Source organism: Plodia interpunctella, chromosome 3 (assembly GCF_027563975.2).
Source record: "Plodia interpunctella isolate USDA-ARS_2022_Savannah chromosome 3, ilPloInte3.2, whole genome shotgun sequence".
NCBI lineage: Eukaryota > Metazoa > Arthropoda > Insecta > Lepidoptera > Pyralidae > Plodia > Plodia interpunctella.
Genome location: NC_071296.1, coordinates 6277891 through 6303036, shown reverse-complemented (window position 1 = coordinate 6303036; position 25146 = coordinate 6277891). Strand labels below are relative to the sequence as shown.

The 25146-nt window shown below is 35.4% G+C and overlaps 3 protein-coding genes across 5 annotated transcripts; 2 read left to right on the top strand and 1 right to left on the bottom strand.

Annotated features, from left to right (window-relative positions):
* The first annotated feature begins 2467 nt into the window (after positions 1 to 2467).
* LOC128683767 (allantoinase-like) lies at positions 2468 to 6601 on the top strand. Its single transcript, XM_053769694.2, has 10 exons — positions 2468 to 2705; positions 3121 to 3272; positions 3554 to 3668; positions 3970 to 4116; positions 4332 to 4389; positions 4463 to 4556; positions 4804 to 5017; positions 5514 to 5643; positions 5731 to 5936; positions 6282 to 6601. The coding sequence occupies exons 1-10, from the start codon at positions 2547 to 2549 to the stop codon at positions 6408 to 6410; spliced, it is 1404 nt and encodes a 467-aa protein (XP_053625669.1). The 5' UTR covers positions 2468 to 2546; the 3' UTR covers positions 6411 to 6601.
* Positions 6602 to 8430: 1829 nt separating this feature from the next.
* On the top strand, positions 8431 to 14818 carry LOC128682743 (allantoinase-like). Of its 2 annotated transcripts, none has more exons than XM_053767573.1 (12): positions 8431 to 8547; positions 8636 to 8826; positions 9866 to 10017; positions 10237 to 10351; positions 10612 to 10758; positions 10851 to 10917; positions 10985 to 11078; positions 11732 to 11945; positions 12115 to 12244; positions 12518 to 12723; positions 13587 to 13710; positions 14377 to 14818. In XM_053767573.1, exons 1-12 carry the CDS (start codon positions 8508 to 8510, stop codon positions 14667 to 14669), a joined length of 1773 nt encoding a protein of 590 aa, XP_053623548.1. In that variant the 5' UTR covers positions 8431 to 8507; the 3' UTR covers positions 14670 to 14818. The 2 variants fall into 2 exon arrangements, with proteins under 2 accessions (XP_053623548.1, XP_053623551.1); XM_053767576.2 differs by lacking the exon at positions 14377 to 14818 and adding an exon at positions 13964 to 14232.
* Positions 14819 to 14958: 140 nt separating this feature from the next.
* Ect3 (Ectoderm-expressed 3) lies at positions 14959 to 24520 on the bottom strand. 2 transcript variants are annotated; one of them, XM_053767564.2, is made up of 13 exons: positions 24388 to 24520; positions 22981 to 23063; positions 22146 to 22312; positions 21665 to 21815; positions 21262 to 21325; positions 20703 to 20797; positions 20375 to 20552; positions 19279 to 19503; positions 18933 to 19051; positions 17979 to 18260; positions 17232 to 17372; positions 16773 to 16985; positions 14959 to 16347 (listed from the first exon to the last, which is right to left on the bottom strand). In XM_053767564.2, exons 1-13 carry the CDS (start codon positions 24488 to 24490, stop codon positions 16117 to 16119), a joined length of 2052 nt encoding a protein of 683 aa, XP_053623539.1. In that variant the 5' UTR covers positions 24491 to 24520; the 3' UTR covers positions 14959 to 16116. The 2 variants fall into 2 exon arrangements, with proteins under 2 accessions (XP_053623539.1, XP_053623544.1); XM_053767569.2 differs by lacking the exon at positions 24388 to 24520 and adding an exon at positions 23820 to 24306.
* Positions 24521 to 25146: the final 626 nt, after the last annotated feature.

The window sequence follows — 25146 nt, the reverse complement described above, 5'->3', positions numbered from 1 at the left end:
TTTTATATAACGTTTGCTTTTATTGGAATAGACCTCAAGATTCAATCTAAATATATATATAGATATATACAATAATACCTGTAACTGCAAAAATAGCTTTTATTTTTTGTGGGCATTACTCATTCCTGACATTTTAAAGATAAATTTATTGAAATTGTTATTAGCAAACATTATTTATTCAACGATACATCGAACCCGAAAAAGAAATGTAAATCATCATATTTTAATCGAGTTTATTTTAAAGTTATTGGATAAATTATTGAATATATAGTATATATAAAACATATAGCTGGTTGGATATAGCGGACTGACAGTGTCACCTAATGTAATTCATTGCATTTCAGATTGATGTAAAAACGTTTATTTGGAATGTAAGTACTTTATATCCATTGGACCTTATTTACTTGTACTTTCTTTGGAAGCACTTTGCAACGTTACGCTGACTAATGGTTGAAAGGTCATTCAGGAAATTCTGAGACCAGGTCGTATGGGTGGCAGACCCGTGGTGTCAGAATGTGCTCTTACCACAACAAGGACGAAAAACCTATGCGAAGCATTGACTTTAATACAGGTGCCGGGTTAGGCTTAAATGTATTTATTTGTATTTATGTATTTGATACCTGTAGGGATTACATTGCCTTTTGAAGATTGCCAAGATGAAGACCGGTTATTGTTAATACTTACTTTAAACTAGGTCTTGAGGCAAACAAGGCCGAGCAGCAAAAAGGGTAGCGGCCGGGAGCATCCCGCGTCGTCCTTAAGACAAGTTCAAGGCAAGGCGTTGACATTTTGGACGATTCGTCAACTGCGCGCTAAGCCATCGATCGCCCACATTGGTGCTTTTAAGATTTGGTATGAAATAATACGAAGCTTCTATTGTCATTCAACAAAACAGTCATTATATTTTTTGTTGCATTTTTTGGCTTCTAACGACAATGGAATTCGATAGCAATTATTAAGTAGGTACGATTAAACCAAATAAATAAATAAATATATTAGGACAAATCACAAATTCATCAAAATCTGTTTACCGATTGCTGTAAGTATACTATCTACAGCTTACTCTAAATAACCTAACCAATATAATTAAACTAGGATTTTGACAAGGTACAGAACGGGAACATCGCATAGGGTAAGTGTTAAACAAAGAAGGTAATGAATGAATAAATCACGTCATATGCTTTTATTCATCTCGCCTAGAGTTATCCATCCTACTAATATTATAAATGCGATAGTGAGGATGTATGTGTCTATTTTTGTACTCTTTCACATAAAATGTACTGGACGGATTTTTATGAAATTTGGTAAACGGGTAGAATATAACCTGGAAAAACACAGGGTACTTTTTATCTCGAAATTCCCATGGAAGTGAAGCCCCGGGGCGGAGCTAGTATAGTTATATAGTGTGAAATATGAAGATGATTGGCGTCGAGACCCGTGTGTGCTGCGTATCTAAGATCTTTAGTAATTAAGGAATTTTTAAAAATATATATATAACTATGAGTAAATAGTAAAAGTTAAAAAGTCACATGTATTTTTAGATAATAATGATGAACGTGAAGTTGAAATCATTATTTATGAAAAAAACTACATGGATTAAGAACGTACAAAATTACCAACAAGCCGTTTTGAAGATATGCATACTTGCTTGTGTGAACGAAATGGCGTTCTAGGTAGAACTAATATACTCTTTAACGCCGTTTCGGTTAAACAAGCAAGCGTGCATATCTTCACAATTGCTTGTTAGTAATTTTGGTCGTCTTAATCACTCCTCGCGGTTCCCGGTTGCCAACGACTGCAAATACCAAGTGGGACCGTGTACGTTACTCCAGCTAGAAGCTTTTGATTTGTGCTATGTGCCATGAGCACAAATCAAGAGTATATTGAGTCTACATACGTACTTGTAATGGTTTAAAAGAAACGCGATTTTACAAAATATTACTCCAGCGAGTATCTCATTATCTCGATAACAACCACAAATTATATTTTCGCCGCACATAGGTACTTCCACACACGTAAGCTATCTGACCATGAACAATATTTCTCTCTCCGATTATTAGTTTAAAATTTTCTTGCTAGAACAACGTTGCTTCAACAGAAATAGATTTTAAAACTCCAACAGGCACAATTTTTTTATGCCGGGCACATACATAGCTGAAGGATACGTTCCACTACATACTTCTGTAGGAGATACTTTCTAGCTGGAGTAACGTACACAGCGGTTTGTTGACCAACGTGCCTTCCTAAGCAGAAAGGAGCTCAAGATAATTTTGATCATCCATCCAATGACCGACCATTATGAGAGTGTCTTAACTGCCAAATGTAATAACAATACCAATATTTGTTATCAATTTCGTCAACTGGTCCATGCAGATACCAAAATAAATACAGCTCTTCATTGGATGATATTATCTGACCGTTCAATAGACGTAAGTATTTATAGTAATGATAGCGAGATAGCATGAGATGCTCAAACGAGGTGATTATACGCATTTTGTTAGTATCTTATTAGTTTCAACTGCACTAACTGAGCGTACAAGTCAGTAATGGCATCGGAAGGTTGCCAGTTGTTTCTGAGCAAATGTGTTGTTATCGAGAGTGAAATTATAGACGGCGGAATATTAGTTAGTGATGGAATTATTGAGAAGATCCTATCAAGACCAGACGTTAACAAACTTATAGATAAAAGTGATAAAAAAATAAAGGTAAAGTCAATCTTCCATCAAAGTAACATATAGCTAGGTTTCCGAAAAAGGAAAAACTAAAATGCTACAATTGAGACAAATTTTACATTATTTACATTCTCGTCTAGTAAATTATATGAAAATTGAACCACATTGTAATAATTTTCACTCATTATATCTTTGGATCGTTCGGGTAAAGGTCCATCTGTATCTGCTGTGCCCAAATGGTGACTCCGCCGCAGCGCACGACATAAATTTCATCAATATCGCCCCAATAATTTTTGAGTTTATTCATAATAAAAAAAACAAGTATATTCTTTTTATAATATTGGTATGGATGTGCATCAGGAAAAGGTAAAATTTACAAATTAAATAAAAATCCGAAAGGACCACTTTCTTATAAGTTTATATATTCAATAAATATTCTTGATATGAGGTGATCGATGGCGGCGACTGGGCATTGCTGGCCGGGGTGGTGGACTCGCATGTGCACGTGAATGAGCCCGGCCGCACGGCGTGGGAGGGCTTCCGCACCGCCACCAGCGCAGCTGCAGCCGGCGGCATCACCACTGTCGTCGATATGCCCTTGTAATTACATATTCATAATTTTACAAATCTCTGTCATTAGAACGTTTTTGCAATTCCTTTCTCAGCAATAATTGAGATCTAGGCCCTTTGTATTTATTTAACTAAATTTTGTCGGTATCTCCAAGTTATCAGCGACAAATGATACCGTCGTTAATTATCTTAATTTAGTACAGTAACTGAATTTATTTGTTGATTAGTTACTTGCTTGAGATTTTTATTTATACAAAATATATCCAATATATACTTATAATTAGTTACATAAAATTAAATTACATTATCAGGAACTCCATTCCTCCAACTACTAATCTGGATAATCTTAAAACGAAGGCCAAATCTGCGGAGGGCAATATTTACGTTGATGTTGGTTTCTGGGGAGGAGTTATTCCAGGCAACCAGGTCAGTAGCTGTAATCATGTACATTTGGAAAAATAGACCCACAGTTTGTATACAAATCTGACTCATGTAGTAGTTTTCATAGTAGTTTTCCATTCTCTTCCAGTGAAGGAAAGGAACTTGTACACTGGTTGATCATTCATTTCACTACTGAAACTTATGCGACTATAAGTCCCCCCCCAGACATATTATTCATATTATTTTTATTTGAATTATTTATAATAATTATAATTATTTATAAAAAATATTTGAATTATATATTAATTATTATTTGAATTTTTAGTTTACGTATTCTATTTTACAGGATTCGTTACGGGATCTTGTGAAGGCTGGAGTGGTTGGATTCAAATGCTTTCTCTGTCCGAGTGGAGTGGAGGAGTTTCCGAACGTCACAGCCGAAGATCTCGAGGAGGCATTTGAGGCTCTTGAAGGAACGGATTCTGTTTTGGCGGTAACTAATTTCAATTGTTGTCAACTATTCTAATCCTATAACTGACCAGCTTCTAACTAAACATTGGAAACATGACTCTTAACGGACATCAATATTAGACTAAATTTACCGTATAGTACGCCTCAGACAATGCATTATTCTAGAGATAGGTACAAATTAAATATAAAATTAATTGTGTTTCAAGTAATATGTCTTTATTCTTGGGTCATTTTCAGTTTCATGCAGAAGTCGAAGATGATAATGAACCTGTAAGAAAGAAAAAGACTAAGAAAGGTAACGTTTTTTATATATAAATAAATTATTTTAATATAAAGCTATAAACGCTATTTACATTGTTATATTTCAGATCCTGAAGAATATACAACTTATTTAGAGTCACGGCCGCCGAATATGGAATTAAATGCGATATCTCTTATATCCAAATTTGTGGAAAAAACCAAGTTGGTATTTATACAAAAAATATAACAATTATGTATTTAAAGTTTATTTGTATTTTTTCGTCTAAGTCGACGCTCAGTATTTTAATTAAATTCATTTTAGTTTAAAAAGCATGTGTGAAATGCATAGTATACCGCACTATACCTTATAACGTAAAATGTACAAACCTAGGACTGACAAATAAATTATTGATTGATTACATGTAACTATGTATTTTAGTTGTTGTTGCATTTAAAATACTCGATGCAGCGTCCGTGTCCACATCGTGCACGTGTCGTCTGCCGACGTGGTGCCGATGCTGGAGCGAGCCCGCAAGCAGCGGACGGCAGCCGGCCATGCGGGTTGGCGCGCCGGCGTCACCGCCGAGACCTGCCACCACTACCTCACGCTCAACGCAGAGGACGTGCCCAGGGGACACAGCGAGTACAAGTGTGCCCCACCCATCAGGACCAAAGATAATAAGGTATACAAACTAGGGGGAATCACGACTGCCTTGACGTTGAACTTTCACACAAGTATTAAGGTGGGGAAATAAATTCCCGACTCTGCTGATTACTGTTATGGGCGGCACCCACTTCGCATAGATATGTACAATTTTACTAAGTACTATTTTCGGTGACCTTACAAATTCAACATCATGTAATCGCATGACAAGTTACAGTGCATGGATCTTTTTATACCGTGGTAACAGAGGTGAATTTGCAATGAATTTGGATAGGTTGATGTGGTGTTGATTGTATAGTCGGGGACAGATAAACCTGTCTAATCTAGCCCCACGGCTAGATTTATCTGCCCCTGGCTGAACAGTGCTGATTTCTAGCATGTACGTCGAAAGGCCGCAATCAAGGCCTATAGCGTGAAATCTGCTCCTGTATGTTCAACCTTTTTTCAACCAGTTGATCGTTTTGATATTAAAAATAAGTACTCCAATCAACTTTTGCTGGATGATTGTGTTACAGGAGAAACTGTGGAAGTATTTATTAGAAGATAAATTGGACATGGTCGTATCGGATCACTCGCCCTGCACCCCGGAACTGAAGTGCAATAATAATTTAGAAGCCTGGGGCGGCATTTCTTCAGTGCAATTTGGTATATTGACTGATTTTATTTTTACTAGGTAGGTAAGTACATAAAAGCTTTATCTTTAATTATTAAAAAGTAATCTTCAATTTGTAGGTTTATCGATATTCTGGACAAATGCAAGCAAACGAGGGTTGAACCTGCAATCAATAAGCAAATATTTGAGTTATAACACTGCTAAGCTGTGTGGCCTTCAAAATCGAAAGGGGGCGCTGAAACCTGGACTGGATGCTGACCTGGTTTTCTTCGACCCCGATGCCACTTTTGTAGTCACGGCTGACAAAATACGACATAAGAATAAGGTAACATATCAATAATTAATAATAGCCATTACTAAATTAACGTCATACGGGATAGTTCTGTTCTCATGAAAAATATTTTTTCTTTGGCATGTACAGATACAGTGTCATGTCTTTATCCCTTACGGTGTAGAGTTCGAATATGCGTTTAGCTGTAGGTATGACGAGCTTATTGGTGGAATTTAAATTAAGTAGGTTGCTACCATATACCACCGGCCCTTTTCCTTTGGTTGACTTTTAAAATCTGCGCGGGAGAGGAGAAGCCCCTGGCACATTTTATGCTTTTCTTTCGCTCCCAGATCAGTATGGAAGCATTTTCTAATGTATTTTTTTATTTTATTATTCTAGTTGACACCGTACTTGGGTAGAGAGCTGAAGGGCGTGGTCAAGCAGACGTATCTTCGCGGGCAACTTATCTTCGATGATGGCGAAGTCTTGCAGAAACCAGTGGGGACAATGTTGTTAAATAATGATTAGGTAGTTTATTTATTTCAAATATAAATAAGATTTTAAATGTAATAATTATGTTTTTTATTTCATTAAAATTCGGGTCTGATTATGTATAAAAAGATTTACTTTGAGTAAAGCTATAAGCTGATACACTACTGCTGTCGAATGCTTGTTTGTCCCTAAATTTTCCTCGTTAAATCCTAGACAGTTTTATTATTAATTAAATGTTTTATAGCCACTTGTCCATGAGACTTTACGATTACACATTTATTACCACCTACCTAATAAAAATGAAAATAAATAAGTATTTTACACATCTTACTTATTTGCATATCTATTTACCTACTTCACTATATACAGGACTAAAATAAGGCATACTTAGTACATAATCAAGATCTACACTAATATTCTTAATGCGATAATTGGTCTGTTTCGCCTTCATGGCTAAACCACTGGCCCGATTTTGAAAAAAGATGACCCGAGGTCAATCACTAATCTGCGGGCAACAGCTAGTAGTTGAACAAACATAAGTATCATACACTATTTATTTGTGAGAGTTCGTGTACACGAGTATACTTCGTGCGTGTTCACAGTGTACTGTTGTCGAACGGCCTCCACACAGGCTTTTCTTTGGATGCAAATGAAGTAAACCGTAAACATTTGAAAATTGCCTTAAAATGCATGAATAATTATAACATTGAAAACGTAATTCCGGACACTTTACAAAGTATTTTTTACGTAAGACCAAGTGACAATAAATGAAGTTATTAGTTACTCTGTTAATTACATGCATAAGTCAAAATAAAGAGATGTTTTGAACGAAATTTGAGACTATTTGCGTGTAGGTATGTATGTTATCCTGAAGTATTTCATCATTTATTGATGACACCGATTGGAAATGTCATTTCGGTAAATCAAAGATAATCTGGGGCGTTACATACTTACATTCTTTATCAAATATTAGATAATCTAGATAATTTCGAACATACATCTCGCAATTGTGTTACCTAGTTAGTTACAGATGGAAAACACTTGTAAAACTAAAAAACATCACGTGTTGCCTAAATAAATAAATTGGAAAATTGGTAATGAAAAATGTTTGTTTAGAAAATAACTTTCCATAAAACTACAAGCTCTAGCAGGGTAGCTAGCGGAAGTAGCTGCTAGCCTAGTTATCATCGAATTAGCTAATCATATTTCTCTCATCTCTACATGTTCCCGATACGAGGATATGGAGAGGTCTTATTCTAGAGCGGAACCACAATCCACAAACTAGTTAATATATACTTACATTTTTTTTTTCAATAATAATATTTTTTATTGAAACGTGTGTGTTTTATCTCGAAATTTTATTAATAAACTAAAACGCAGCTAATGCAGCTATCAATATTACCTTTCTGCAAATATTCATCCGACGATGATATTTTGATGCAAATGTTTGAGGAGGTAAATTGAACACTAGTACTTTAGCAGAGACCTTCGAATTTTATAATCGTCAATAGCCAGCACGCGAAGAGAAGTTTACGCGATGATACCTGTTTATAGGAAATATCATAACACCGCAGCAAGTATGCGAATTAGAAAGAGTTACACAAAATTACCAAAAAGAACGCAATAAAAAAACAAATGTCTAGCCGGATCAGAAGCCCAAAATATGTCCAAAGTATGGAACGAAGGTTTTTTGACATCCGAACAACAGCTTCTGAGGAAGATAGAATATTTTTAAAATGTTTTCTTTAATAATTTCTCTAACGACACTGATTATAACCTAATGAGAAGTTATCATATCAATTTACCAAAATTTACGTGGTAAGTTGGAATGGGCAATATGGAACAGCACCATTAATATCTAATGAAACATGACATAATGGAACTAAATGTTCTGGATTTTCTTCTATTTTATCCATATTTTATTTTAAAATCAGTGTGGTTGGAATCTTTTAAATTTATGAACATTAATATATCAAAATATTTAGTAATCGAAGTTGTCTGTTTAGTTTATCTTGTTGATCTATTACGTAGTCAGATCAAGAGCATTCATGTACTCGTAGCTTCAGTAAGAAGAAAATTTTCACGGCTTATTTCAGTTTTCCATGGCGCGCGTCTCGTAACTAACGTTTAATCATGATCAAATTACAAATACTTTCCATAATATTAACATTTTGTAAGTGTTCAAAGCAAATTTGTAATTCTGCTTTTTTAATTAAATTTAATTATTTAAATCCGAGGTATTTATCAAAATAATATTTCAGCGGGGACTTTAAGCGAAATAATAAATGTAACGAGATTGCCAGAAAAACAATTATTTTTAAGCAAGAGAGTGGTAACAGAGATTCAAGAATTTGATGGTGGCATACTGGTTGATGAAAATGGAAAAATTGAAGCAATACTTACTCGCCAGTCCGTTAATATTATTCTCTCGAGTGATCCTATGAATTACCAGGTAGTTTCCTTGTACTAAATGTAACTACTTCGTTTTGTAATATTATTTGAACGGCTTATCCGTTTCGATAGGATGTAAATAATCACTTCTTGGGGGATTTTAATAAAAAAAATATAACTGGATGTCTGGATAGTTAAGTATAGAGTACACCATAGAGTTATTATGCCTGAAGTTTTTCAGGATTATTTCGTGAAAGTATAAATTAAAAATTCACTAAAACAAAATTACATTGAAAATATTATTATTTCTATCAAATATAAACATATTTAAGAAACTAATAATTAAAATTAAATAAAAACTAACAATTATGACTAAAAATCACTACGAAAAAACTATCAGTGGTCAATATACTTATATACATACAACCCTATTATCTATAAGTATGTAAATATACCTAATCAAAACCATAACGTATCAGAGGCGTACCTACATCAGTTATTAAAAATACTGAAAAAATATTAAATGCATTTAGATTATATAAATAAGGGCCAAAGAAACCCATTTGAAATTCATTTTACAAATCTTGTGAATTTTTATCAATTACCTTTTTTATCGCAATTACTTAATTATACGTAACGTTTAATAGGTACTTCTTACCTCGAAAAAGTCGTGAACGAAGAGTTTTCCTGATTAGATTTAAAGTGATAGGAAATAATAAAAAAAAATAGTAAACTAAGTATTTTCATAATCTACTTATTAACTAATACTACTTAACTAATGGGTAATGGAGAAGAGTCATCTCCTTAACAAGCTCCCCATTAATAAGCAATAAATACAGGTATTAAATACAGACAATTGTTCTAGACAAGGACGACTTGAGATCTAGGGCTCGATAATACATTTGTCTACGATGCCTAGAGCCTTCACTCAGTACTTCGTTATGTATCTAACATACAATAAGCTGGATCCAATATTCTTAATTGCTATCAATCTAGTCTAGATCAATAGATCATGCTGCTGCAGGCCACAGGCAGCTAATGGGTGAGGCCTAGCTTCCAGCAGTGGACTTCAAGCTTATTCAGATGATGATACATTTCAGATTGTAGATGGAGGTAAGCTAGCTTTGATGGCGGGTGTGGTGGATTCTCATGTACACGTGAATGAACCTGGGCGCACGTCGTGGGAGGGCTACGTGACAGCCACGCAGGCCGCGGCGGCGGGCGGCGTCACCACCATCATTGATATGCCTTTGTATGTATAGTACAAGTCAATATTTAATAATTTTGTCAATATAAGTAAAATAAATGCTCTTCAATTCACTCGTTGTCCTTAATAGGGCCTTTTTTCTTCGTAGAGGATTATTAGGGACTCCTTATTATAAGCGGACTCTCAATCGCAATTAAGTTACTATGCTCTTGTGATCTTGATTACGGCTAAGGAAAATTTATTAGCACACTATTTTTTTTTCAGAAATTCTATTCCACCGACTACTACTTTGAATAATTTAAAAACAAAGGCTTCTGTAGCTAAAGAAGAAGTTTTTGTGGATGTTGGTTTCTGGGGTGGTGTCATCCCAGGTAACGAGGTGAGTAAGGTGAAAAAGAGGATGATTCCCCTCTATGGTAGTTTTTGGTGCAGGTGTATTTATGTGCGACATATAGCCTTGGTAGATGATGGATAATTTATTTTTTGCACTGACATCGGCCTTTGCGAATGTGAATGAAAAATAGCAGAAATTGATCGCAATAAATTCCTGTGCTAAATAGTAATTCTCTCTCTCTTTCATGACTTTCTGTTAGGTACATATCTTAACAAATCTTGCTTCATATTACTATATCATTTCAGATAGAGTTGCGCGATATGATCAAAGCGGGTGTGGTAGGATTCAAAGCTTTTTTAATTGACAGTGGAGTACCAGAATTTCCTAATATTAATAATGATCAACTCAAAAAAGTATTTGCGGTGCTCAACGGTACAGGGACAGTTTTGGCGGTAAGTTTATTTATATTAACGATGTACAAGAAGTAATTAATTTACTAGAACTTTTATATCTTATTTAATTAATAATGTCCTTATTTGTCTAGTTCCATGCAGAGACAGATGTAGGAATAAGCACAAAATGTAACAATAGCAAGAATAGCAGTTGTCCAGGTGAGATTTTGAGTTAGTACGATTGACTAGGTTTGTTCAGGTATATCCCATTTATTCCTTGTTGCAGATCCAGTTCTGTATCATACATATTTACAGTCACGGCCAGATGAGATGGAACTTGAAGCTGTATCGTCGATTGCATCGACACTAACCAATACCGAGTAAGATCTTGAATGTTAATAAGCACTTATCCACAGATCAGTTGTTTTTATACGTAGTACGCTATTTGGTCTAACTATATTCGTTATAATAATTTAATTGAGTTGCAATTTGTATCGCTTTATGGTCATAAGTCTGAAGCGATATTTAAATATCATTTTTGGAAGTTTTAAAATAATAGTATTTATTTTGATCATCATCAAGCGTTTAAAGAACGTCTTTCTTGTCGGAGGTTCGTTATCCTACTCGTGCCAATATGAGTTTGTATATCAATCTGACTCATAAACCTATATAGTAGTTTTCGACCACCACTAGCTTACGGTGAAGGAAAACATTGTGAGGAAACTTACACACTGGTTAACAGTTTAGTTAGGCCTAGTGTGTATGCGACTACCTGCCACTAGATGGAGGTAAGTAGTCGTAAAAGTCAGATGTCAGATGTCAGATGCCTTTAGGCGACTTGAATAAAATCTGATACCAGCCTCTATTCCATCTATTATCTGCCATCGATTTTATCCCCCTTTACGATGACACGATATTTGCCTTTTATTCAACTTATCCATGAATACTCTTTTTGATTTTCATTTTTTTCTCAGAGCTTCGACTTTTGATTCAATGAAGATTTATTTTGCTAAAAGAAGTATATATTTGGCAGTGTCCACGTTCACATAGTCCACGTGTCTGCTGAAGGCGTAGTGCCAGTGTTGGAGAAGGCCCGGGCGGAGCGCCTGGCGGCCGGCCACCGGGGCTGGCGCGGCGGCATCACTGCAGAGACCTGTCACCACTACCTGACTCTTAGCGCTGAGGAGGTCCCGCCCGGACACTCTGAGTTCAAATGCTCACCACCTATTAGAAACCTTACCAATAAGGTAAAATGTGACGATCCTTCAGAAAAGGTTACCTTTCTTTAGGGTGAAGTTACTTAATGACATTTCACTTGCTCATTTTTATAATAAAGGCGCGTTGCGTATAAAAAATAAAGCGTTAGAGCCCATCAACAGCAAGATATAATTGAACTAGACTAATAATAACTTCCAGGAAAAACTTTGGGAGTATATCAGAGATGAAAGATTGGATCTAGTCACTTCAGACCATTCCCCTAGTATCGAAGGATTGAAAGGTGAAAATTTTATGACGGCTTGGGGAGGCATTTCTTCTGTTCAGTTCGGTGAGTTCTTCATTTATATCGACCTACCTAACAGTCTTTTTTTTTTTTAATCATGATTTTTTGGGGTTGGGCAAGAGCGTGTAATAATGGATAAAATAAAAAATGTATTATAATTAAAATCTTAAAATTGATTCAGGTTTTTATCACAAAAAGTAAGTAGTTGTGATGGCCTGGTGTCTGAAATAATAACCTGTCTTAGGTACATGTCACCAGGTCTACCATCCTTTGTTCAAGAAACCTTTAGTTATTTTTATATTTCCTTTAAAATTGTAGATCTTCCACTATTTTGGACACAAGCAAAGGCGCGTGGTTTCAGTTTGAGTACAGTCAGCCACTATTTATCGGCGGGGCCGGCGCGACTGTGTGGGCTGCAGGAGAGGAAGGGATCCATCCGACTCGGACTCGATGCTGATCTCGTTTTCTTCGACCCCAATGCCTCATTCATTATCACGCCACAGAAAATACGATACAAAAACAAGGTAAAACGATTTAATGCTAATAAAAAATTGGAAGGTTAGTCTATCCTAGAGATATTATAAGTAGATAAGGAAAATAATAAAAATAAGGTCATCCTTGACTAAGTTATAATGAGAAATTCTAACTTTTATTACTTGCTTAATGACGAGTATTTTTATGGGTAAGAGCCCGATGGCGTAGTGGTTCGCGCGCCAGGCCTGTAATAGTGACTTCGCAAATCGCAATGGTTGATCATTGGATGGGTGACCAAAAATCTTGAGTTCTTCCGTGCTGTGGAATGGTTCCGACTTTATTTTTGCAGTTTAAGACCAAATTTGGTCAGCTTGGTGGGTCAAATGGGAAAGTGAGTTTATTTGTTCCTTCTTCAGGAGGATTCTTTCCTCCTTCGCGACCGGCTCTCTTCAGCGAGAGCGCCGAAATGACTTTTTGTATGATATACTCAAGAAAGGACATAAAATCAAATTCGCGGCGCGTGCCGTGTCCAACTACTTGTAGTTACCTTAGATCCCTTCTGGTTTAAAATTCTTCTACTATGAACCAATACAAACAGGATCCAATTCTGGCACTATAAAAATTAGAAATCCTTACACGGCATTATTATTCATTATTATGTCATATGATCCCACTGAATGGAGGTACCTACACTACTTATATAGGTAATTGTTAGTCGAAATCTGTTGTAGCTTCTCTAATCCTGGAAACAACCCCCATAACATCAGTACGACTCCCCTTGACGAGTATCTAGGGACCATTACTAACATACATACGTAGTTTCATTAGGTTTCAACCTACTTAATTGAACTGCAGTAGATGAACCAGTGGATTTCGTCAGGCTGAGATCATAATGATGTTTAATTTGTTTTAGATAAGCCCTTATATGAACAGGGTATTGACCGGTAAAGTGATGGCCACTTATGTCAGAGGCCAACTCGTTTATGCTGACGAACAAATTATCGGAAGACCTAAAGGAAAACTGCTGTTAAACTATGGTTTTTAGAATTTATGACTTGATTTATCTGATGTGCCATAAAAATATTTGTTTATTAATAATACTTTGGCCTTAACCACTTATTGTTGCTATTTATGTGTATTTTTAACAGTTAATAAAGAAAGCTGATGTTTTATGACCAGAGCTATATGTTTTGTTCTAATATAAATAAACTTGAAACTAAATATTAATAAACTTGCACAGATTGCACATTGCTTTATTTGCTGTCAAAATGTTGAGCGACTATTTTGCAGGTGAGTTATTATCTCGTTTTCCTCGTGGACCAACTGATATGCATAACAACTGAGTACCTAAGTATATAAAAACAGCCTGCGTGCAGGACACGCCGACAAAAATGTACGTTAGGTACGTAAACGTGTGCGCATGCACTTTATTGTATCTAAGGCGCACAAGCAATGTAGCTGAGGCCTTACTATACCTAACAGTGGATTGCAATGCAATGATTTGTAAGACAGATTCACTTCTACGCCATTTAAATGGATATCCTCATACAACATCGCATTAAATTTGTTTGTTTGTTTGTTGCTCCAAACAAGAGCTTCTTCAAAAATGGCATAACCATAAATACCTACCTACTTACTTTAGTCATTGTAACAAATTCCTAACAAACCAATAATTAACAACTTTTGTTAATTTTTTCATGTAGAAAACAATACTGTAGAAAGCATTGATGCACCAGAAAAAAATACACATAAAGTTGAACTTTTAAAACCTGTAGAAGAGGAAAGTATGATCAAGGCAGTGGCAATAGGGAACAAAACCTTGGAGAGGGAATTACCTTCAGCGCGGAAACAAGAATCATCGGCGAATCTACAAGGCTCTGGACAAATGAAAGAAGGGCTCAAAGTAAATAGTACATCTCTAGTACAAAATAATATCTCGCATATTATTATCATTATGCTACTGTTTTCACTTAATTTCTTTTACGAGTTCTTTTAAGTTAATAGAATTGTAAAAACACATTTCTTTTCACATCTTTTTTTATAAATGTACCATAACATTAGTGGGAAGTGTGTAAAATACCTATAAGTAGAAATTTAAAACGCTAATGAGAGTGAGTCTCACAGTTTTTGTTTTTCATTATAATTAAAAGTAATTATAATTAAAAGTATTTTCGTTGAATCTCTGAGATCCGAAACGGTTTTAAATGTACAATTTTGAAGAATAGGTACATATTATAAGAATAGCTACATACTTTTCCAAATTAAAAGGCTTCAACAAAAACAGAAATGGTTAAACAGAATGTATTTTCACTTCTCGTAAAGTTTGACATTAGGTATGTTGGTATGTAAACCACCAAAAATTAGATTTTAAGCTCTAGAGAATATAAAAAGCCTCATAGAAAAGTAAAAAATCTTCGTCTAATTAACTTATAACTACTTAATTGATTGGCCAAAACAAATTGGGCGCCTATATCTACGAACATTAGAATACTATTTATAATATTATTGTTAATTTTCTCAGATTCTAAGTGATATACCTCGATCGACATTTGACTCTTAGGACATATACAGGGTTACTGGTATCAAACGCAAAACTTCTTTAAGACTACTTGGGTACATCAAAACAAGCAACTTTTATTCTACGACTTTTCGTGATTCATAGTTTATATTACATATAAAAAAAAACTAATTTGCGATTCTACACATCTTAACACTATGTAATAAATAGCCAAGCAACACGAGACAGCGCAGTAGCGTTATGTAGCGGAATCGAACATAACTTTTATAGAAACGATATTAAAACTCAAAAAAGGAACATTTTTGTATTTATTACGTTTAGACAAAAGTCGTAGAACAATAGATTTCCTACAGCTCGGTTATGTTATATAATTTACCCAGATATGTACATCATAATCAAATCACCCAGAATACGTCGACGATTACGATTTTCATATGTACGATAGAATAACATATTAAAACTTTTTGTTGTTTTCACTTAAACGAGGTAGTCTGCATTTACATCCATACTAATATTATAAACGCGAAAGCCTGTCACGCTATCAGAGCTAAATCGATTTTGATAAAATTTGGAATAGATATAGGGCGAAGCCACTAGCAACTACTCGTTACAAATAAAAACGTAACAAAAAGTAACCATCTTATATTGACTTCAATACTTTTACAATAAATTTACAGTGTTATGAAAATAAAATAGTTACCCATAGGTATTCATTGTACTTAAATTGACCTGACCTGTGTCTCTGAAGCGAAAAATATCTGAGAATTATTTATAAAATATGTTCTCACGTAGAAAAAGAAAATAAAAACGATTTCTATGTTAACACTGTGCAGAATATGTAATTTGCATAAGTAAATTATATAAATTGTTTTCGCCATACCTAAAGAGTAGGTAATCATGCTAAATTTATAGTCATACTTCATAATTAGTTATAAAAACGCACTGACGCAGTGTGCGACCTCGTCGGTCTGTTTAATATTGGGTAGCCGATAGATATGATCTCTCGCGAAGGTGAGGCAGACTCCAGCTCCAGGATCTGAATCCGGTTGATGGCAGGCGCAGGCAGGAGCCACACACCAGGCAGGTACAGCGTTATCTGCGGGCCCACGTCTGGCCAGTACCTGCCAAGGTTGTGCCCGTTCACCCAAATATATCCCTGGGGAAAGATTTGCATAAATAATAAAGCGTCGTATAGTGCGCTTTAAAAGGAAATTCCACGTACCCTGAGGTCTTGGAATGAGCTTCGTCGTTTTCGCTAGCATGTACTGCGGTAACCACTTCCTATCTGATGGGTCGCAAGTCAGTTTGCTTGGTCAGTAGTACAAAAAAGGAGCAAGTGTCAGCTAAATTAATTAAAATTGTTCTGGGTGAAAATTCACCTAGGTGAATTATAAGTTTTACACGCCCAAACTTTTGAAAATTTACATTTTCGCAGTCGTGTTACTGAAGATCAGCTTAAATCTCGCCGACAGTTCCATGGGACCAACCACGCATTACTACGATAAGCATGACCGTAATGGTGCACATAGAATCGGCTTTCAACGAGGGCACTCAAAATTTTTTTTTGCATGCCATACTTACTTTTCCCCATCCAGTAGTATCTAAATATGTGTCCAATGGGTTCAATCCACTTGGTATAGTAAAAGTGCCTTCGAATAGCAGCGGCCCCCAAGTAGCTTCTTTCTGGTCGCTCTCAGTAGCAACCGATGTAGGGAGGACTTCTAACGGAAATCCTGTTATTTTCCATTCTTGATCCAAAGTTATATTATTGTATAACACAGGACGGAGTATTCCCTGAGAAAATATTTGCCCGTACAGTATTGTATACCTATTGAATACAATATATTTGCAATAAATAATTTAGGCATTAGCCTCTCCTATATGACTTTTCCGATTTAGGTATCGATGAAAGAAAAAAATGGACTTTTAAAATTTTTGTCTGTCTTTTCAGCGCGTTTATCAGCAACTGAAATACTACTAGAACTAATGAAGTAACAATGTCTAGGTACAGGTGATACCTAAGTATATTATAATATTTACCTTGTAATCATGGATGTCCTTATGTTTTCCGTAATTAATACGCCCTTGGTTTTCAACAAGCAACGATAGTGTGGCGTTTGCTTCACTTCTGATCGGCAACGAAAGTATATTGTGCATTCTACTTATTATACCAACGAAATCCTTAAAATAAAGAAAAATAGTAGTATAGCATAGCAAAGTAATTGAAAAAATAATATTACAAAAAAATTCATGCAATGGGTTCCATTATGGACGCACGTCGATCCTTTGGTATCCTTTTGTACTTGTATAAAAATATAGTAGTAAATATAGTAGTTTAAGTATATTTTTATAGTACTACTATAAAAATATACTTAAACATAACCAGTAAAGTTTTGGAAAACAATGTTTTTAACGTATAGGTAATATTTTAAGCCTGTCAAACTATTTCTTGCCGGAAGTCCTCCAAACACCAGAATTAGAAAAGTATAACTTTGGTCACAACTATCTCATCTGCCATGGGTTTCATATTGTATCATACTACGAGTAAGTTCTTCAGGGATAAATAGAGCTCAGGAACTACAAATAGTTTTTATATGTTAAACAGCACTGAACCTGTATAAGTACGCAGGATACAATGAAGCAACCATGATCTATCTATCCAGAGGGCTTGAATTTTGTGATCTTACGTGTTGTTACAGTCTAGATCTCATCGTTGCTGCCTGTCAGGCTAGATCGAGTCAAATTATTAATAAAACATGGTAAAATTGAAAGTATATAGGTACATACATTATTAACAAATACATATACTCGATCTCGTGGGTAATTAATTTTGAGTAAGCCTTGACCATCTTCATTCAAAGTAGTTTCGTATAGTACGAAACCACTGCGCTGTCTCAGAGATTCAAAAGTTGGCAAGTTACCACCAGACACATTATTGTATGGCTTGCCTAAGGTCGAGCGCCCTCTAGCGGTGAGCAATCCGTATTCTTTCTTCACTGACCACGGACCGTAGGCGCCCTTAAGCCAGTTATCTGGAACTTGCAAAGATTCTGGAGGCAGAATGTTGAACTAAAACATAGAAGTAGACAGTGCATTAGATTGGTATTGTGTAACTATGTAAATTTTTTGATGTATGTGATTGTATGATGTATGCTTCGGCTCTCTATGTCTCTCAGGGGGTTCTATTTAGTGGACTAAGTATAAAAGCTACTGCCTATCTACATAATTCATTTGAATGTGTTTTAGTATAGTCTAAACAAAAATATTTAATTAACTTGAAGAGAACGTAAAAATTAAATTATATCATTATATACGACCTCTGTGGCCTAATGGTCATACTCCGGCCGGACTGCTATTATACTGTAGGTTTTGTGTTCGATCCCGGGTCAGATCAATTTCTCGGGACTGAGTAAATTCCGCGTTATTGAGTGATAAACATCTTCACATCCAAACTTTCATTATATTATATATTTATATAATTATTATATTATAACTATATACGTTACAACTATATTTAGATATATATTTATGCATATAATCAAAATTAAAAAATAAAATTTTTAACTGCTTTTTCTTGCTTTGTAAGTCAGGTGACTTACAAAGCTCTAGTGAAGAAAAAGCAAAGCGCAACAAAATTCACAGCTGGCTTTTTATCAAAGAAATTAATTGAAGAACTCATAGTGGAGTGGACTAATGTACACATTATATACTGTGCAAAACACTTATACTTAAGGTACATACCTCATACAATAAATCTCGTATAGCATAATACTTCTGTGTCAAATCACCAGCTTCAGAAATCGGTGCATCATAATCGTAAGACGTTATATCAGGTTTGTAAACTCCAAAATAGTTGGCACCTGTTAATGTAAAAATGTATTGATTAATTTTTTTATGAGCTTGTGAACACAAAGCCGTTGTCATATCTTTTGTTACCTTTTATACCTTCAAGAGTTGGGAAAAAGGGTCTTGACAGTCGGACAGACAGAAGGTTCCATCCCATAGGTAAGGGTTCCGTTTTTACCTTCAGTGTCCTTAGTAGTGCAGTAAAGATAACTATGTACTTACTTAATTTCTTAAAACTCACCAGCGGAAAATTCAAAGTTACTTCCTCCAAAGAACATATAGAAATTAATGTTTACTTTCTTCTCCAGTAAACTCCGCAAAGTGCTGATTATGTCCTCGGTTGATCCCGTTTGGAAGGATTCACCCCAATGCGTGAGCCAGCCGGAGTAGAACTCTGAATTCATCAGCGGCCCTGTAGGCATCACTTGCCGCAGTGGAGCAAATGCCGCTCTGACATCCAAAGCATCTAAAATCATATCATAAAGAATAGCCTCAGTATCAACTTAATTACATTAATATCGATTGTTACTAAGAAAATACGTTATTATAAAAATAAATATTTTAAATTTTTCGTTAGGCTTATAATAGAGAAGAATTGGAATAATTTGAACAGAGCGAATGTCCTAAAGTCTCAAGACTAAGTTACTCTTTGTTTGCTCGTGTTGGTAGTATTGCTTCATCGTGGTCATTATGTGGACTGAAACTACTGTGGCACCCTTTATTTTCAATTAGCAGCCCGTCCCGGCTTTTGTTGTGTAATTGTTTCTCAGAAATCACCATATATAGATAATCAGATTTAATTAAAAATTCACAACTTGGATTCAATGGTTTACCGCTGAGCTGTGTCTACTCATATCTTTGGTTGACGAAATTTTGAAGGATTATTCATTATTTCTTTTCACTCTCATTAAACTACACTAAAAGTCAAATTTTAAGAAATCCTGAAACACGGGTTTCATTATTTTTGTTACATAGCATACTCGTATATGCCAATTTTCAAGTAAGTAGATCAGTAAAGATTTTCGTTATTTTTCATACAACTTTACCCCCAACAAAGCTACTGCCCAAATTTCGCGTTTATAGCTTCTAAGATTTAGGTTGGACGTTGATTACTAAAAAACGCTTGTTCTTTTATAATATAATAATTATGATAATGGAGTGGACTTGAAAATGATTAAGCCTGCTACTTTATTAAATTAAAATTAGTATTTCGATGTCTACATGTGTACAGCTAAGGGCAGATATGCCCTTAACTGTATTTTTCGTGTGAGCGTAATAATAAAAATATAGGTATATTTAACTACTGATCTTAACTAAACGTAGGATAATAAACACACCCTTGACTGGTCCGAAATCGATTGTAGTAAGTGTATTCTTGATGGCTCCACCGCGCACAGCATAACCACCGTCGGTAGTATACAGCAGTGCGGCCTCCGCCACATGCTCTTTGAATATATTGAACAGTTGATCCTTGTATTTAACATCACTGCTATAACTACCGTATTCATTTTCTATCTGAAGAAAAAGTAAAAATTTCATAATCTTAATATAGTAGTTTGTTGAAAATATGCTATAATGTCTTCCCTTTCATTCTTACCTGAAATAGGTACGTATATAGGTAGTACGTAATAGGTAATTAGGTACATAAGTATAGTTATTTTTTACCTGAACTAAGATTATGGGACCACCATTTGAATACAGCAGTGGAGTTAACAGCGTAAAAAGTTTATTCATCCATATTTTAGTTTCTTCGATGAAATCTGAAATAAGTAGGACCATACTTAACTATAATTTATTTGCATTGTAGAGTCAAATTCTGCAAGATAAGTACATTTAACAGTAGTTACTTTCGCTATTTACTCCTCTATGCCGTCGGTGTATTGTAGGTACTTAGTCATTAAAACCCGCCAATCTCTTCTGGGTCATCGTCCATACTCCCAGCATAGGGACAATAACTTATTTTTATTTTCACACACAAACATGTTACAATCAAAGTAAGGCTTAAGTATAAGCATGCGATGAAAATAGGCACTATATTGTTTTCCATTTATATGTGCATACAAATACAGAAAATTATAACAATTAAGGTATAACCTATAAAGTATTTTGAAAAATAAACTAAGAAATTAAAATTGAAAACCCTAAAGAACAGACAACGTTTTATGTTATTATAGGTATGAGTTTTATGACTGATGTTGATGATTGTTAACTACATAACTGATACCTTTATCTGTCGATCTTAAACTGATATTGTGGTATTTTCCAAGAAGCCAGTACGGTAAGCCACCCTGAAATAAATAAAATATTGGTAAGTAGATACTTAATAGTTATAAAAATCTATATTAAAATTTCTGCTCAAGTATAGTTTTCTCGAGCTTTCCGATTATTCTGAGCTGTTTGTTAAACAATTGTCGGGAATGTAAGTAATAAGCATACCTAGTAATATTGAAATTTATATTATATGAAATCCTCGGATCTACTCTACAGTAGACCCAAGGATTAATTTTATTAAATTTAAATTTGATACCTCTAAACGTTTCCGACATAAAGGGTTGGTTGTAAGACGAATAGACATACAAAAGCACGAAGCCCCAAAAATACTTAAATAACATCTAAAGTTAACTCACGAGGTCCCGTTCAGCGCAAATATATGGTCCAGGCCTGAGCAGCACATGGAGATCCTCAGCAGCGGCGAGCTGGATGAACCTCACGAGGTCGCGGTCTCCCTCGAAGTTATACATCCGCTCTTCGGGCTCGTGGAAACTCCATTCCACATAACTATATCATCAAATGTATTTGAAATTCCAAGTTGAAAATAAGTGACTAAATTTTTCTATACATATAGGTACTACGAAGCAGGCTTGTGGCCTAGCGGGAAACACGAGGAAATCGGCACTCTAGTTGAAGTAATTGGAGAAAATAAAAAATGCTTGCTATCATAGTGACACAGATTTTCTCAAATCCGATTAAAGCCTTGCACAAAAAATCAGAAAAAGTTTGTGCCGAGCGGAAAATTTTCAAAGAGTGGCCGCTAAAGCAGAACTTCGATCGCATACGCGCAAGTTTGAAGTTTTTTAATTCTTTTTAATTGAATGAATATTTTATTACGTGGAGACAGCGTTGAGTCCAGCTGCCCTAAGCTTGCGCAGCCGATCCGACCAGTACTCGGCCGGAACCCTGAAGTAATGCAAGGAGCCTGACACTATCTGCAGTGGCTTGTCGTCCAGTACGAATTCGTCGCCGACTATCCTAATGGCGCGGGATGGCTGCTGTACCTAATCATGATAAAACAAACACCAAAATTAATTGGCCATTTCCACGCACCAAAGGTTACGCCCATCGCGGGTGGTATTTAGTAGTTTTAGTGACTGACCAAATAATATATAATCTAATCAAATTCGTCATTGAAAGTGTGCGCAATTAGGTCAAAGTTTTAAGACGAAGACATTAAGGGAATTAACAAGCAACGTGATATTTTTTTCAGAGAGGGATGTAAATGTAAGTTCAAAAGCAGGTAATTAAAATTCCCACACGATGAGAAAAATCCATTCGATTTTATTGATAAATCGACGACTACTTGTTTACCTTTACAAGCGTGTTGAAAAATCAGTCATGTTCATGTCATGTCTCAGGTTTATCAACAATCTTCGATTATAGAAATGATACTTTAATGAAAGCATAAAGACAATATACCTAGACAATATAATTCTTTACTTTTATGTTGAGTCCTGCCTGCCAGGATACTATCTCGATTGTGCAATTAAGCATTTTACAAGGAATCATGCCACAGAACTGATTCAAGTAAAGAAAAATAACAAAATTCATAATAGAAATATTACATATATTGCTATTATGAATTCTGTGATTTTTCTTTTATTTATTGCCAGAATGTTTAGAGCAATCAAAAACTTAAGAGTGTAAGTACAAGTTTTCAAGATTTAACCTGTGCTATGATAAACGATACAGAATATACTGTTATGATCAGTAGTAGCAGCTTCATCTTCCGGGTTCGTGAGATAGTAAATCCTGAAAAATAAACGAAAAATTAGGCATTATATTAAATTAAAATCAAAGTGTACATTCTACTATGCAATTCGCGGACCCAGTTATAAAAGTCCCCTGTCAGTAATAATAAAATTGTCAGTAAGTAGGTAGGTAGATAATGTAGATCCCGTGGAGTTTTATGTTGTACATGTTTATTCAGAATTTTAAATAAATAATGTCATTGTTAACTTAATTGCTAATGCAACAAACAACACCTACCTACTTACCTACTTGAATGTTCACTCTAAAAGATCAGTTTCGGGTTTGTTTAATTAAATTAAGCAACTTTTTAGTAAGTTCTACTAAGGATTCGGTGATCAACTCAGTAACAGGCTGTCGGTACCTAGGTACCTAGATAGGTACCTAAATCATTACAAATTCAATTTTGTAATCTGCCAGAACTGTTTTATAAGATAGTCAAGTGAAACTCAACGCTTCGTTTTTTCTTAGAAACTTTTTACTAGTCCTGCCTGTTCTAACATGTAAACAATCTTCACAGTAGGTTGGTAGGCTTATTGTTGAATTTTGTTGAAAATAAATCAAATACCTATTAGTTCAGAGCTAAACATCCTAAAGCTTTTATTAAGCACGAAAGTGATATTCTAAAAAGTTTATTATAATTTATATTGATCTAAAATCATAAAAAGACAGACTAGTACCTAAGTAGGTCTAGAAGTTTACGTTTACAACTCTGAAACCTAGCATGCAAATAAAGTGGTGGTATACCTAGGTACCTACCTCAGCAATTGTGATCACACGACAATGACCTGCGGGAACTGACAGTGACCTCTGCTGCCCCGGCGCGGCGGTTGTTGCTGCGACTTGAGCAACGCAGTCGTACGGAATCTCAGACTAATTAAATCTATAACTACTCTTAAGTGGCGAGTCGAGTTCTTATAAACGTATGTACCAGAGACGAGCCACACGTCCGGACACACGGCCGTGCGGCGAGCTACTCCACTCTCATTACAATCGCACTGATTTGGCCCCGTGAAACCGAACATTAATCGCAATTAATTCTTTATTTAATTAACATACTCCTTTTTCAACTATTTTAAACATAGAGTAGGTACATAATTAGAATACTAATTACATTAACTACATGTAGATACTTAATTAACTACTTAGTTCTTTATTATCTACTTACAAACGTAGGTTAGGTAGTGTAAGTAGGCAAGTAGATTAAGCACAAAGGGGCTAGATAAGCATAGGCACATTACTTAAGTACATCTCGTAAATGAAGAAAAAGTACGAAAGTGCTATTTATTAGGTGCTGCTCCTGCTGTGGATTAAAAAAGGTACTTACTAGTGGCGTAAGTACAAGGTCGTATTCGTATGTTGACAAATTGCCAAGGGGCCCCATCCACAAATAGGCCCCGCGCAGGCAAATGACCTTTTTTGCTGGCCATCTAGTAATCTGGTCTGGGTACGAAAGAAAAATATAGGAAGTTCCAATTGCTTCTCCTCCTGCGCAGATTGTAAAATTCAACTAGGGAAAGGGCTACACTAAATAGAAATGGTTGTTGGTTAATGACATTATCTTTCCATTCCTACTTACCAGGTTCCTTGCAAGAATTGCAAATAACCTGTGTATTACTGGGGAGTTTTCTCGTATGCGATGCCATAGACCATGACAACCTGTTACTATTTCAGTAACCTCAATACAACCAATAAGCTCAGCGGCCTTCGAGTTCCGCGACTGACTGACCCGAGGAATGTAAACCATGAAGACGTGACAGATAGTTATGTGGCACTTAGATAGGACGAAGGTAAGATCGGGCGCCAGATGAGAGCGCGTACCCCAAATTAGGGATCCCGGCACGGATGAGCTTTTCTTCTCGTCAGGAAATTTTCATGTGCAATGGTGAAGTTACGCCACTATAAATTACAGACATTGTCCAGATGCCGCACACTCCAATTATATCTAATCTATGTAATTACGCAGTTGTTATGAGTTCACATTACTCGCCTATTTCTAATTTTCACTTATTTTTATTTGGAATTAGGAGTCAGCCCCGTGGAAAATTAAATTAATGTTTATATGATTCAACTGAGGATTTCAATC

What these genes read in the sequence shown, in the direction of transcription:
- LOC128683767 (XM_053769694.2), top strand. Translation starts at nt 2,547, where the DNA reads ATGGCATCGGAAGGTTGCCAGTTGTTTCTGAGCAAATGTGTTGTTATC. An exon ending in AAAGAAAAAGACTAAGAAAG is followed by an intron (nt 4,390 to 4,462) that starts GTAACGTTTTTT and finishes GTTATATTTCAG; the next exon opens with ATCCTGAAGAATATACAACT. An exon ending in CATTTCTTCAGTGCAATTTG is followed by an intron (nt 5,644 to 5,730) that starts GTATATTGACTG and finishes TTCAATTTGTAG; the next exon opens with GTTTATCGATATTCTGGACA.
- LOC128682743 (XM_053767573.1), top strand. Translation starts at nt 8,508, where the DNA reads ATGATCAAATTACAAATACTTTCCATAATATTAACATTTT. An exon ending in AAATACGATACAAAAACAAG is followed by an intron (nt 12,724 to 13,586) that starts GTAAAACGATTT and finishes AATTTGTTTTAG; the next exon opens with ATAAGCCCTTATATGAACAG. An exon ending in AAAACTGCTGTTAAACTATG is followed by an intron (nt 13,711 to 14,376) that starts GTTTTTAGAATT and finishes TTTTTCATGTAG; the next exon opens with AAAACAATACTGTAGAAAGC.
- Ect3 (XM_053767564.2), bottom strand. Translation starts at nt 24,490, where the DNA reads ATGGCCAGCAAAAAAGGTCATTTGCCTGCGCGGGGCCTATTTGTGGAT. An exon ending in GGACTCAACGCTGTCTCCAC is followed by an intron (nt 21,816 to 22,145) that starts GTAATAAAATAT and finishes TTGATGATATAG; the next exon opens with TTATGTGGAATGGAGTTTCC. An exon ending in TACGAGATTTATTGTATGAG is followed by an intron (nt 18,261 to 18,932) that starts GTATGTACCTTA and finishes TCTATGTTTTAG; the next exon opens with TTCAACATTCTGCCTCCAGA.